The 14,105-nt window shown below is 43.9% G+C and overlaps 1 protein-coding gene across 1 annotated transcript; it reads left to right on the forward strand.

Moving 5' to 3' along the window:
- The first annotated feature begins 1,204 nt into the window (after nt 1-1,204).
- On the forward strand, nt 1,205-12,674 carry UQCRC2 (ubiquinol-cytochrome c reductase core protein 2). Its single transcript, XM_072120554.1, has 14 exons — nt 1,205-1,346; nt 2,701-2,778; nt 3,220-3,369; nt 4,368-4,432; nt 5,631-5,687; nt 6,269-6,393; nt 7,172-7,269; nt 8,015-8,072; nt 9,173-9,268; nt 9,452-9,651; nt 9,892-9,972; nt 11,145-11,221; nt 12,111-12,264; nt 12,355-12,674. Exons 1-14 carry the CDS (start codon nt 1,314-1,316, stop codon nt 12,436-12,438), a joined length of 1,356 nt encoding a protein of 451 aa, XP_071976655.1. The 5' UTR covers nt 1,205-1,313; the 3' UTR covers nt 12,439-12,674.
- The last annotated feature ends 1,431 nt before the right edge of the window (nt 12,675-14,105 follow it).

Consider the following 14,105-nt stretch of genomic DNA (forward strand, 5'->3'; position numbering starts at 1 on the left):
GAAACTTAATATTAGAAATCTACCTATTAAGGTAGATCTGATGGTAGGTTCCTTGTCTAAATCTATCTAACCTAAAAATATGATATTTCTAAGCTTTTATTTAACTGTATGCTAATTTTCGAGTAGCCTCCCCGGGCTGTGGGAGCAAAGCCTACTCCACGCCTGAATAGCCTCTGCTCGCCCCCTGATGAAGGCTGCTCTCCCCCTGACGAAGGCTGCTCTCCCCCAGACAAAGGCTGATGTCCCCCAGACGAAGGCTGCCCACCCCTAGACGTAGGCTGCTCTCCCCCAGTCGAAGGCTGATCTCCCTGGGCCCCAGACGAAGGCTGCCCTCCCCCAGACGAAGGCTGATCTCCCCCAGACGAAGGCTGATCTCCCCCAGACGAAGGCTGCCCTCCCGCAGACGAAGGCTGATCTCCTCCAGACGAAGGCTGCCCTCCCGCAGACGAAGGCTGCTCTCCCCCAGACGAAGGCTGCCCTCCCGCAGACGAAGGCTGATCTCCCCCAGACAAAGGCTGATGTCCCCCAGACGAAGGCTGCCCACCCCTAGACGTAGGCTGCCCTCCCCCAGTCGAAGGCTGCCCTCCCCCAGACGAAGGCTGATCTCCCCCAGACGAAGGCTGATCTCCCCCAGACGAAGGCTGATCTCCCGCAGACAAAGGCTGATCTCCCCCAGACGAAGGCTGCTCTCCCCCAGACGAAGGCTGCCCTCCCCCAGACGAAGAATGCCATAAACATAAAAAAATGGCTGATACATTACAATGTAAAATCAATTATTCACAGAAATGAGCCAATAATGGAAAATAGCATCTAAATAAATAAAAATTATTTAATCTACAATATTGGACTTGCGGAGGTCCAGGTGATCTCAAAAGTACATTTTAGGCTTTTCGGATCAGGACTTGCTGTTATGTAGATGAATCCCTGACATTGTGAGCTCAGCAGTACAAGATCTGCCACATTGTTCAGACCTGAAAGTAACAAGTGCATTCCAGGCTCTTTAGTGCAGGACATGCTAGAATATACGGGCTGCGATCCAGTGTGCGTTTATAACGATAGTGACAGCCCTTGTGTGTGAACGTGCCCCTACAGAGTGAAGCAGTAAGTCCTTTCATGTAATACACCTGTCATGCGTTCCAGTGCATGCTGGGAGTTGTAGTTTATCAGATGTAGTAACCGTGTGAGCGAGGAACAGGAAGTTCCCAGGCCTCGGCAATGAGGGGGTTAACGAGTAAAGGGGCGGCGCTGTGCATGCCGGGTAAGCGGAGGCGGCCATCTTGTCTTCCTGTCAGTGGCTGAAGGAGAGCGCGGTCATGAAGCTGGTCACCGGCGCCCGGTTCCTCTCAGTAAGGACGTGTCTGTGTAATGTCCGGGCCGTGTCCCGGGTGTCCCCAGTGCAGCCTGGCCCGGATATACCTGCAGCTGTGGTAGTGTGAGGGGAGGCCGCAGGGGGCGCTCAGGCCTGCACCCCGGGGTATATGGAGAGGATTGCCCCGGTGACCCCCGGGGACGTCCGGCTGTGCTGCGGTGTGTCGGGGGCTCAGGGCCGCTGGTGGTGGAGGGGGGTTCGGTACAGTGTATGAGGACGGCGGCCAAGGTGAAGGTGACCCCAATGCCCTGTGTGCAACCTGCAGGACTACTACTCCCAGCATAGCTCATACACAGCAGAGCAGTACCTGTGCTGCGTTATATTCCCCCAAACATGAGCTGCATTCACACTGCTCCAGGCTTCAGAGCTGACATCCTAATGGCTGCACTGCATTCACACTGCTCCAGGCTTCAGAGCTGACATCTTAACATTTGCGCTTTCCATTTGGGAAGTTTCCACCTTAAGCTGTGGACTGGGCAGGGGCTTTTTAGTGCAGGGATGAAAAGTTATTCAGCAGATTATAGTTACGTACATGAAATATTTTGCTGCCTTGATACAGTGTAATAGATCAGTGGCCACTGTGTTTGCTGGGGGTGACCCCTGTCTTATGGATGTGACACACAGTCTACTGCAGCTAAATGGATGAGATTTGTTTCTGTTATTTGTTAGAATGAATAAGACCTGGCAAATAATGAATCCTTAATATGTCAAGTTATGTCACAGATTTGCAACCCAGGTTTCACCATAGAAATGCTTGTCCGATTTTTGAAAAACATGGCTACTGCCATCCAAAAACAGCGCCACACCTGACCACGGTCTGTGATACCACTCAGTAGCAATAGTACGGAGAAAGCTGCCATGGACAAACCTTTTGAAGTCAAGTCATAAAGTACAAGACTCGTATTTGGAAACCCATGATTCCGTAACCTGTATAGAAAGGGCATCACTGAGACTGAACACTGACAGTCATATGGATGGGCCACATTCACAGAATGCAAGAGCTTACAATCTACTGCTGCTGCATTAAGTGTCAGGATTATGAACATAACGCGCCCCCCTTCTCTCTTCAGGAAGTGAGGGTGCGGACACATGTGATGTATGTGTGGTGTTTACAAACACGTGGAAACGCATATGGATCTGTCTGAGACCACAATACAAATGCCATGTGTGGCCGCACGCTTACGTTTAGATGCTTTATGTATATATTTGTTAAATTTTATATCAGAGTGGTATATTATGGATATAATATTGTGTCACCCTAATTGTAGTGTTTTTCCATTGATACTTATGACTGACCTCATTCTTTCTTCTTTTTTTTTTTTTCTTTATAGAGGAGGCTGTACTCCGCTACAGCAGCTGCCAAGTCAGAAGCAGCCGGAGGAGCCCGTCTTCTGCCCGAGGAGCCTGAGGTGAGGTTCTTGTTTAAGTAGTGAGATACCAGATTTTATAGTTCTTGTAAAATCCATGTTAGCTGTAGTCTCACACACATAAACTTCATAATGTGTCACTCACCCTAGTCTGTATCCTCCCCTTGCCTTTCATTTTACCCCGATTTACATCTATCTCTTTGTGACCAGCTTCCCTGAAACACTTGGCCTGTGCCTATGCCCATTATCCTGTATAGTGTAATTATTTGTTATACCTTGCTAATATTGTTCAGTATTGGTTTAATGTTCTTTTGTCTTGAATTGTGTTTATCTAATAACACTGATTGAACATAATGTATCGCCCACGTTCAAAAGATTGTCTTAAAATCTAATATATACCTGAGTGCTTTTTAGAAGTTCTGTGCTCTGCTAATGTTTTGATGACAATAGAGACTATTAATACATTCTGCTTGGAATTTACAGATCACAAAATTACCAAGTGGCCTGGTTGTTGCTTCTCTAGAAAACTACTCCCCTACTGCTAAAATTAGAGTATTTGTCAGGGCTGGAAGCAGATATGAAAATTCCAACAACTTAGGAGTCAACCATGTGCTGCGCCTCGCATCTAACCTGGTAAGATCTATCTATCACTGCATCCATTTGGTGCTGTCAATAAATAAGGAAAAATTATATATATATATATATATATATATATATATATATAGATATATAGATATATCACAGCTGTCCATCTAGTGCATTCAGTTATGTAATCTTAATCAGTGCATATCCTCCAAGTTTAAAAGGGTTGTACCAACCTTACAAGTTATCCCTTATCCACAGGATAGGGGCATAACAAGCTGATCGGTGACTTCATAACTGCTGTGACCCCCACCAATCACGTGAACGTGGGTCCCGTTCACACAGAGGAGTGGTAGGACCTTTGAGTGGCAGAGATAGCAGTGCTGCGGTCATCCTCCCTCTCCACGCATTGAAAACTGGACCCCCATTCTCTAGATTGCTGTGTTCTTGTGATCGTTGGGGGGCGTGGGGGTTGTCTGTGCAGTCGAACTCTCAATGATCTTGTGGATGGGGGATATCCACCCAATCCCTAGGTATGACCCCTTAGGGTGCGTTCACACATTGCCGTTAAAACTGCATCGCAATCAGCTTTGAGGTGGTTTTAGGTGCAGTTTTGTCAATTGAACAGGTGAAAGACATGAACTGAACGAGTGAATGACATTTGTGGAGCAGGTTTCCCCTTCAAAATCAAATTCACCCGTTCAGTTTATGTCTTTCACCTGTTCAATTGACAAAACTGCACCTAAAACCACCTCAAAGCTGATTGCGATGCAGTTTTAACTGCAATGTGTCAACGCACCCTGACACAATAGACAGTTGTCTTCTTCTGACTTCATCCTGTGCTTAGTAGCAGCAATGCTACAGCTCATCGTCGGGCTGCCATATGTTGCATTACCACAATGTCGTAGTAATGACCCTTCCTATTAGTAAGTCATACATGGCGTACAATCAAGAATCTAACACTTTGTTGGTTATCTTTAACAATAAACTGTTAAACGTATGCACAGGTTTAAGCCTCCAAGTCACTTTTTTTCCTTTTATTTTTACAGACAACAAAGGGCGCATCCTCTTTTAAAATAACCAGAGGACTTGAAGCTGCTGGTGCAGGATTAAGGTTTGTATTTATTGGAGTTGGGATGAGGACTTGGGGTGAATTCACACGAACGTAGCTGACCCCTCCCCTCTCCATATAGATGCATGGTGTACGACTGTGCACACAGGGAAAGATGGGACATGTCTTATCTTTTCCCTGTGTTTGGAGCGGTACGTGGCCGTATCACTCTGGGTGGCCATTGCAGTCTATGGGGGAAGTATGTACGGCTGTAAGCTTGCAGAAGTACATACTCCCCTCTTACGTTCATGTAAATGCAACCTTAAAGGGATATTTTTATCCTGTGGTGTTGCAAAGGTTAAAAGGGGTCAGCAGTTTTTTTAAAAGTGGGGCCTTCATCTGCAACAGTTCAGAACCTTTTAACATCTGCCCCAATTTTACCCCATTCTGAACTACTATTTCATAGTGTAAATCAGGGGTCAGGAACCTTTTTGGCTGAGAGAGCCATGAATGCCACATATTTTAAAATGTTATTCCGTGCCATATGCACATGCTCCCCAGTAGATAGGTAGTCCTAGTGTCACGGCTGCCCCTGCGATCTAGGTCTCGGATCGCAAACACACCCCTTCCTGAGCTCACTCAACCTACCACTTTTCGGCTCCCGTCCCGGCTGGCCAGCATGCGCGTGCCAGCACTCGCTGATTTAAAGGGCCAGAGCGCTGCTGATTGGCGCTGCCCACTTCCCAGATTCCTATAATGACTGGCGGCTACCAGATAGGTAGCCATACCACATGTCTCCCAGTATATAGATAGCCACAGCACATGCCCCCAAGTAGATAGGTAGCCACAAAAAATGCCCCCTAGTAGTCACAGCAAAAAAAAAAAAAAATATTCACTTACCAGCGCTCCCTGCAGCCAGATCCTTATCGCTCCCATGCTCTTCTCTTTGACCCAGGCAATGGCACCTAGATTGTACAAAGGACGTAGGCAGCGGTGTGTCCAGTGATCAGTCTAAGAGACATACAGCAGCCATCACTATTTATTAAAGATCTGTCTGAGAGCCAGATGCAGCCAACAAAAGAGCCATATATGGCTCCCGAGCCATAGGTTCCCTACTCCTGGTGTAAATGAATGGACCACATGCCTCTTTAGCCGTAGTGGAATTTCTTTGAGGAATAGGAGAACTTAGTCTTTAATATATGAAATTGAAATCTAGTGTTAAGAATATGTGCAGCTTAATTTTATGCATATTTGTTTTCAGTGTGACTTCTACCAGGCAGAATATCGTGTACACCGTGGAATGTCTGAGAGACTATGTGTAAGTAACATCATGCTGTGTCTTTGTATTACCCGAGGCTGTCCTGGTAACAGCTCGCCAGTCCCCAATGACGTCACGAGCTAAGCCAATATGGCAAGCACCCAATGGCGGTAAAAAACTGGCGGCATGCGGGCGCCGCCATATTGGCTTAGAACATTGCTACCCATGACGTGATCGGGAGCGGGCGCCGCCATATTGGCTTAGAACATTGCTCCCCATGATGTGATCAGGAGCAGCAATCTGTTACCATGACAGCTTTAAGTTGGTGCCCGAGGCTGCTAGTAATGATGGCAGTTGTTGCTGGTAGTTGTATGTTGCATTATGCAGCAAATGCCCTCCTTGTATGAAGAGGGCTCAGCCCATGAGCCCATTCCATACCACTGCAGCCGACGTGTACCACACACGTCCGTAAGTGGTTAATTACAATTCATTTTGTCCACGAATGGGTGTGATTGTTTCTGTACAAGTTGCACACATCAACTCGCTCATGGACAATAGGCCTAAGAAATCCCCACATGACTGCCAGTCAATGTGTATTTGAGAAGATTGGATTATAATATAGCTGTTTTAATCTGTTTCAGTGATACTGTAATGGAATATCTCATTAATGTCACCACGGCTCCTGAATTTAGAAGATGGGAAGTGTCTGACCTGGGTGGCCGAATCAAGCTTGATAAAGCTCTGGCTTATCAGAACCCACAAGTTGGTGAGTTATGAGTAGGCCTACAATCACTTACACTAGTTTAACTCCTTAATAATGGATTAAAAGTAATGCTTATGGAAAGGGTACAGGAGATTGAGACCTTCCATATACAGCAGATTTCTTCTCTATTATACAGTAGACAGCTGTCATCTGTCCGTTCACTAGTCGTGGCTTTTGCCCTATTGGGGTGGTCACACACATTAGCGGAATGGCTGTGGGATTTATCCCATTTGTTATCCCGCAAGCATAAGAAACAGGTCGCAATCTGCAGCTCGTTTCTGGTGCGGATACTGTCGCAATTCTGCCACAGCTGGTGGGCAGAGCTCAACCTTTGCATTGCAAACATTGATTTCTGCGGATGCAAAATCTGCAGCAGAAAGAGTTTGTTTTGCATGTCATTACGTTACACTCTGGATTTGCCCCTACATGTGCTGATGTCCTTTCACAATTCCACGAACGTAGAAAACAATGTAAAAGATATTTGTCCATCGTTTTTTAACCATATAAAGCGAGAGCTGGTAAATGGTCAAATCAGAGGGTCCAGTAGACATAAATTTGTGTATGGGCTGCCTAGGATATTGCTTAAACAGGACCTGTCAACCAAAATAAACCCCCTGGGAACTGCTTAATAAAGTAAGCACCTCCCTATCCCTACCCCACTGATAGCAGCGTTAAATTGCTAGCTTTATCGGAACATACCAATAAAGCTAGAAAACTCTCTCTAATTATTAAATAAAATGTGTGGCATGGAAGTAATTTTAAGCATATTATTTGCCTTCAGGTGTCTTGGAAAACTTACACGCTGCATCCTACCGCAACACACTTGCCAACTCTTTGTTCTGTCCTGACTACAGAATTGGCAAAGTATCACCAGATGAGGTAACATCACAGTAAATAAATTTGGTCTTAAATATTGGGGGTTTGGCTTTAAAATAAAGGGGTGAAGTTATTCCCTATGCACAGGATAGGGCATTGATGGTCAAACTTTTGAGCTCAGTATTGAGTTGTATTTTAATTGCTGTAGTGTTGGGTGTTTTCTTTCCCTAGTATTGCTGGTGGGTACACTGGCAGCTGGGGCAAACCTCAGCAGGAGAGTTGCCCTGCCTGTGGATGGTGTCAGCTAGAAGGATAACTAGCTTATTGGTGGAGTGGCAAGTAGAGCATTCTTCCTGCTTCTACATTCAATTGTATGGGAATAACAGAAATTGTTGAGCTCAGCGATTACCATATGTACTCGAGTATAAACCTAGTTTTTCAGCACAAAAAAATGCTTATACTCGAGTAAAAATGATATAGGTTTTACCAGGTTTTTGTGGTAAAATTAGGGGCCTCGGCTTATACTCGAGTATATACAGTAAGTATTGCCACCTACTCCCATAAACAGTGAATGGATCAGCAGGACACATGCTCGTGGTTCCGCTCCGACCATTAGTGAAAAAGGGAGATCCAAACTCTGGATCATGACTATTCTGCTCTTGTGTTTGGGGGTCCCAACAGTCACCATGTTCACTTCCATACTTGGGACAACCACTTTAATGGGTTACGTGTTTTAGAGAACACTAAGTATTTTTATTATAAGAAGGTTTGTAATACATTTTTAATTTAAAAATCTCTTCTTTCGTAGCTACATCAATTTGTACAGAACCACTTCACAAGTTCAAGAATGGCACTGGTTGGATTAGGTGTGTATTGTGTGGATTACCAGTATGGCAGGTTATCAGGGCTGTGGAGTCGTTAAGCCAAACCTGACTACAGCTCCAACTCCTCAATTTCCCAAACTTGGACTCCGACTCTAGCTCGCCCAAAATGGTCACTGACTCTGACTGCACAGTTCTGTGTTCCTTGTCACTCTAAAGTGCTTGTGATAAATGCAGAGATTCCTTCCCATTATCTTATTCCACTAATCTGTAGCAGAGGGGCTTTACTCCTGAGCATGTCCATGAAGTGCAGCCACATTCTTCTCAACTAAATGGGGGATCAGGGGTGCACAAGCTGTGCCAACATGCCACATGCAGTCTGCAATAAGCACTTACATAACTTACATGATGTAACATAACTGATGGTATTGTTAATTGGTGCAGGAGGCCATGTAGTAGTGAGTGCAGCTGAGAAGTTCTGTGCCCAGGTACTCTCCTGTTGCTCTGTGTTCTGACTCAAATACTGGTTGAATGTGTACCCATAGCAAAGTGCCTGCAGGAGAGGACCCAGGAGTGGTAAGTAGTAATGTTCTGCTCCAGGTCCTGATGCCACCGTAGACAACCAGCATAGGACACAGAGCTGTGCATGAAGGAGGCTGGGGTCTCTAGTATTAGTTTTATGCTCCAGAGGTCTCCAGTACTATCGTCTGCTATGGGAGTCTTCAATATTTCTCTGCCCTGGGGATCTCAAGTATTAGTTTTAGTCTCTGAAGCTCTCTTATATTGTCTGAATACAGTATTTGGTTTCTGGAGTGCTGCTTATTACTCCGCTAATTTCTGTGTTTGCTTTTTGTGCTGTACTGTGGTTGTTCGTGCATCTAGGGTTCTTACTGTGGTTACTTATGTGGCCCCTTAAAGTTGAGCAGTTTGACAATGTGGTCCTTGGACCAATAAATGTTGCTCACCCCTGGCCTAAATCCTCAAATCAAAACATTTTAAAGAAAATTTTAAAATTTTTATAATTGTATGTCTTCAGGGCTGGTGGTGTGACATGGGTCAGACCTCCAGGCTTCATAGGGGGAAGCCAATTTCTCGTTATAATCCCAGTTTAGTGCACATTCTAATTGCACATTGTTCTATTTCAGGTGTTAGCCATTCAGTCCTTAAACAAGTTGGAGAGCAATTCCTGAACATCAGAGGCGGTGCTGGTTCTGCATCTGTGAAATCTCAGTATCGCGGAGGTAAATGGTCAGAAATGGTACCTAATATATGGCTTCTTCATATGAAGACCGACTATATTCATGTAATTGTTAACTACTGTATATTCAGTTGGTGGCATAGTAAGTTATAAGGTCCTCTGGGGTCACGTCTAAATCTCTTTTAACCAGTAGAGAACATTGACGTGATTTGATCCTTCCCACCAGGTGAGATCCGGGAGCAGAATGGAAACGAACTTGTCCATGCGGCTGTGGTTGTAGAAGGTGCGTCTCTAGGAAGTCCTGAAGCAAATGCTTTCAGTGTCCTCCAGCATGTTCTAGGTGCAGGACCTTACGTCAAGAGGGGAAGCAACACCACCAGCAAATTGTCTCAAGCCGTATCCAAGGCGACTAATCAGCCCTTTGACGTAAGTCTTCAACTGAAGAAGTGGGGGGCGAAGGGAGGTTTTTGTTAATGGTGAAAATTTTGCTGGTTTCATCCCAACTTTTCTTTTGTTTGGCAAAGTTGATTGAATAGAACCGTGTGATTCAGTTTTCAGGAGTTACAAAAGGCTGCAATGTGTTGACGTCATTGTGTTTTTCTCTTTGTGATATCTGGTACACAGACGTTCAATTCATCTGAATTAATTTGGTTTGTTTTGTTTTAGGTTTCTGCATTCAACAGCAACTATTCAGATTCCGGTCTTTTTGGAGTTTACACCATATCCCATGCAGCCACAACATCTGATGTAAGGAAAAAAGAAGTGATTCTTGTAACACTAAAAGAAAATGAACTTTTGAAGCAATTTTTATTGTAACAATGAATAGTACACGTGGTAAATGTAAAAGTTGTAATATACCTTAAGAAACATCTATTCCTATTACCCACATCATTGTCTTTTGAGCGGAGTCTAGCATATTCATGTTCTTTTAGCTATCTGATAGTTGCTGGCTGTGTGACTCACTGAAGAGAATTCCCGAGGGAGGGGGAATATATAGGTATTGAGAGACTCGCTGAAGAGAAATGAAGTCCCTCATTCCGCCTCCCTATGGAATTATCTACATCAGGTTACACAGCCAGCGTCTCTCATTCCTCTGGTACGAATTGTGTAGCAGACCCGAGTTGGCTCACCTGAAGTAAAAGCACATCCCTTATCAAGCAGAAAGCTGAACATGCAGCGGAGCTGGAAGAACATGGGATATATTTAGATGGTGACTCGCCTTTACAAACGGACTGTTAAACTTTCCGGGCAAGGGGAGGAACAATATAGGGATAGTTGTACTGTGGTATAATAGCGGTTTTCAAAATCTTTAGTGTGGGACAGTTAAATGGACAGCTTCCCTTTAAAGTAGTTTACCAACTACACTTCTAGTGTTCCATATGACTGTACTCTTTAATGTAGTATTTTATTTCGATATGTTCCCTATGGTTTGTAAAGCACAACAGAACATGAAGGTGCTATATATAAGGATTTATTATTAAATAATCCCTATCCTGTGGGTAGATGATAAAGAAGCATATTGGTGAGGGTCCAACTGCTCGCATCCCCTGCAACCTGCAGATTCAGGGTCCTGATTTCATTATTGGGTCCTGTTATCGTGATTGGTTAGGGTCCAACTGCCAGGACCTCCACCGACCAGTTTGAGGATAATTTGAAAAGTTGAGATGAATCAGTGATTGGTTTAGCAATGCTTTTAGTAATAAAAATGAATCAATGCAGATTGTAAGACATGCACGATACTAAATCTGTTTCACATCCGAAACATAATACTGTAAGGCTGACACAGATGGGACATCTATTACTTCTGGACATTTTAAAAGCTACAGTACAGTGAGGTTTTACTGTGCGTCGGGGGTCAATATTATTAAAAAAAACTGCACTTCTGGTCATTTTGATCATGTTATGTCTTGTCTCTTTAGGTGATTAAAGCTGCCATTAACCAGGTGAATGCCGTTGCACAAGGCAGTGTCACAGAGGCCGATATTACAAGAGCCAAGTGAGTAATAAGAGATGGGCAGAGAATAATCAGCAGAGTAGGTGACTAGTTGAATTTACTGAAACTGTTATTCTACCTAGAGTAATAGAGATGTCACAATACCAGAATTTAGAATACAATACCAACGCTTGGTGTACCAAAACGAAACCTTTAACGAACATTACCCAACAAAAATTTCAAGTCACACTATTCTCTGGATGTGAAATAGTTACTGAACACAAGTCCCAATCTAATTTTAGATTTTTTTTTTTTTTGAGTGCTGGGGTTTTCAAAAGTCTGATACTAATTTCCAATCCTCTGTAGCTGGATAAGTGGTCCATGTACAAAAGATGGATAGAGCTTTTAGGTGGACCGAAAGACCCAGTTTGCACAAGTTAGTTCTATGGAATGTAATAAATTTTAACTGGGAGGTAAAAATGGAGAGAGCTACTTCCAAATTACAATGTTATAGGTTATCGAGGGACAATATACATGTATAATAGGGCACTACAAGTCTCAGCATCTATAGGTAGAGATCTTGGGCAATATAGACAGGGTTGTAGCTATATGTCTTACTAGTACTAGCATGTCCAGGCTGATATTATGGGATTTAATAGGACATTACATTGAGTGGTGTAAGCTGAGAGAACTCAAACTTCAAGCACTTGCAGTGCACATAGTCTCAAAGTGCTTGGTTATGTCCTGTGATGTTGCTGGCTACATGATGTACAAATCATCAGTCTGTGCAGTCACCACTTCCCCTCTGCACAGCTCAGTATCTTTTTAGCAGATGACCAATTTGTGTAATTAACTGAAGTTTTAGGTCACTTAAGTCCCAAAAAACACCGATCATAAAGTGTAGTGTATGTGAAATTGTGATGAAAGTGGAAAATGATGGATGATATTTCAGGAACCAGCTGAAGACCCATTACCTGCTGTCTCTGGAGAACTCCTCTGGGCTGCTGAATGAGATCGGCTCCCAGGCCGTGGCCTCCGGCTCATACACATCACCCGATGCCGTCCTCAAGAACATAGATGCAGTCACCAGCGCTGATGTTGCAAATGTAAGTTTTATAGGATGGACTTTTCCCGACACCTATGATTTCCTAGAAATTTTATATGCATCTGTATACATTTTGTTTTTTTTGCTCTAGGCTGCAAAGAAATTTGTCTCTGGAAAGAAATCCTTGGCAGCGTCAGGAAACTTGGGAAATACTCCTTATGTTGCTGATCTGTAATGTCTGGAGAGCGAGGCGTCCCTGTGAAAAGCCTGACCGCTTTCTAAGAATGGACAAGTGGACCCTATAAGTTTGTCTTTGAGCCGCACGTGTTACTCAAATTATTTATGGCGGCAAACCACACATGTAGATGCTGAGGTGGAATCAACAGGGGCTTCAGATTATGATTTATTAGAGGAATGAGCTCACGTGTCTGTGTGTCGGCATAACATACAATAAAAGATTTACTGTTTCTATCACTTGTATTGTGTAAAGTTTCAGGTACTAAATAACCATTCTATACAAAAAGTAACTTGTCCTACATATATGTACATAGCAGTGTCCCAGAACTACTTCACAGGATAAGGGCTGCAAATAGCTGAAGGTCCCCTAATAACCTGCGTGGCTCACCTATGCCTTCCTGAGTACCCAGAAGGGTTCAGCCCCCGCAGTGACTTCCAAATTTATTACCTTTTCTAAGGATTATATTTTAAATGCTGGACAACCCCCTTAAGAGTCTCAATTCTCATTGTTTAAACTCCAGACTAGAGCCACATCTGCAAGAGATTTCTCTCCCAATTGTCTCTGGTCATCTATTTGGGTTTTTCTGAGCTGTGCCCTTGAGCATAAAGGCCATCAATCTATTCTCCATTGCCTACAGAAGGAAACCTAGATGTACAAGAACCGCACAACTCCTTCACCTCACTGCTTATAATCTATAGAATTAGGTCTTCTTCCTTCATGTAAACTTCCTAACTGTATTGCATTTTGTGGAAGATTTTATGGGCTACAGACACCAAAGACGTGAATTTCTCTTGAGCTTTTTGCTTCTTAAAGGGAACCTACCACCACGAATCTACCTATAAAGGTAGATCGGGTTTCCTTATGCAGCTATTGGGGTGTGGAGTAGCCGCATCTGAGGTTACACGGGACGGCTACTCCACGCCCAAGTAGCCTCTTTTTCTCCTCCTACCGAAAATCTTCGACATGCAGCTACAAGGAGCTGCACGCCCACGTCCGACGAATCTGTCTGCACGTGCTCAAAACAGCGGGCCCGTGCCTGTGCAGCTTCGGAGCAGTGACCGCGCAGGAGTGGGCCTGCTGTTCTGCGCAGTAGATTCTACCTTTTATAGGTAGATTCGTGGTGGTAGGTTCCCTTTAAATCTCAGGGCACTGCTACGGTTGAGGAGGAAAAGTACAAATTACTTATCGGTATATGAATTTAGCTTATATATGGGTTTGAGGCGTCTTTATTTCTTGGTGTGCTGCTTTATAACGTTCACTTTTAGCATATATAGGAAGTACCCTGCATGTGCCCTAGACTCCTATACAATTTATGTTCTCACTTTACCAGGATAGTTATGCCAACCCACCTTAGTGCCTCAACCATATGTGGGCACTATCACTCTTGTGTACAATAAGTGGCACTATTACACAAAGGGTAGAAAAAGCTGTGATTGTTTGTAGCACAAAATCCATTTATCACTAATTTTTGAGCACTTTTTAGCACTTGTATTTGCAGGGTGTTTTCTGTGTGTTCCAATGTTTTTTAAAGGTGGGGGGCAGTTGTGTGTAGAATGGATGCTGGAAGTTGCTGAAGTTGACATGGTGGTCAGGGCCAGAATTAGAAATGACCTGTGTGGAAGTAGTGTTATCACTATTATGTCTCTACTTTTATATTTTGAAGT

This window comes from Engystomops pustulosus, chromosome 8, assembly GCF_040894005.1.
Source record: "Engystomops pustulosus chromosome 8, aEngPut4.maternal, whole genome shotgun sequence".
Classification (NCBI taxonomy): domain Eukaryota; kingdom Metazoa; phylum Chordata; class Amphibia; order Anura; family Leptodactylidae; genus Engystomops; species Engystomops pustulosus.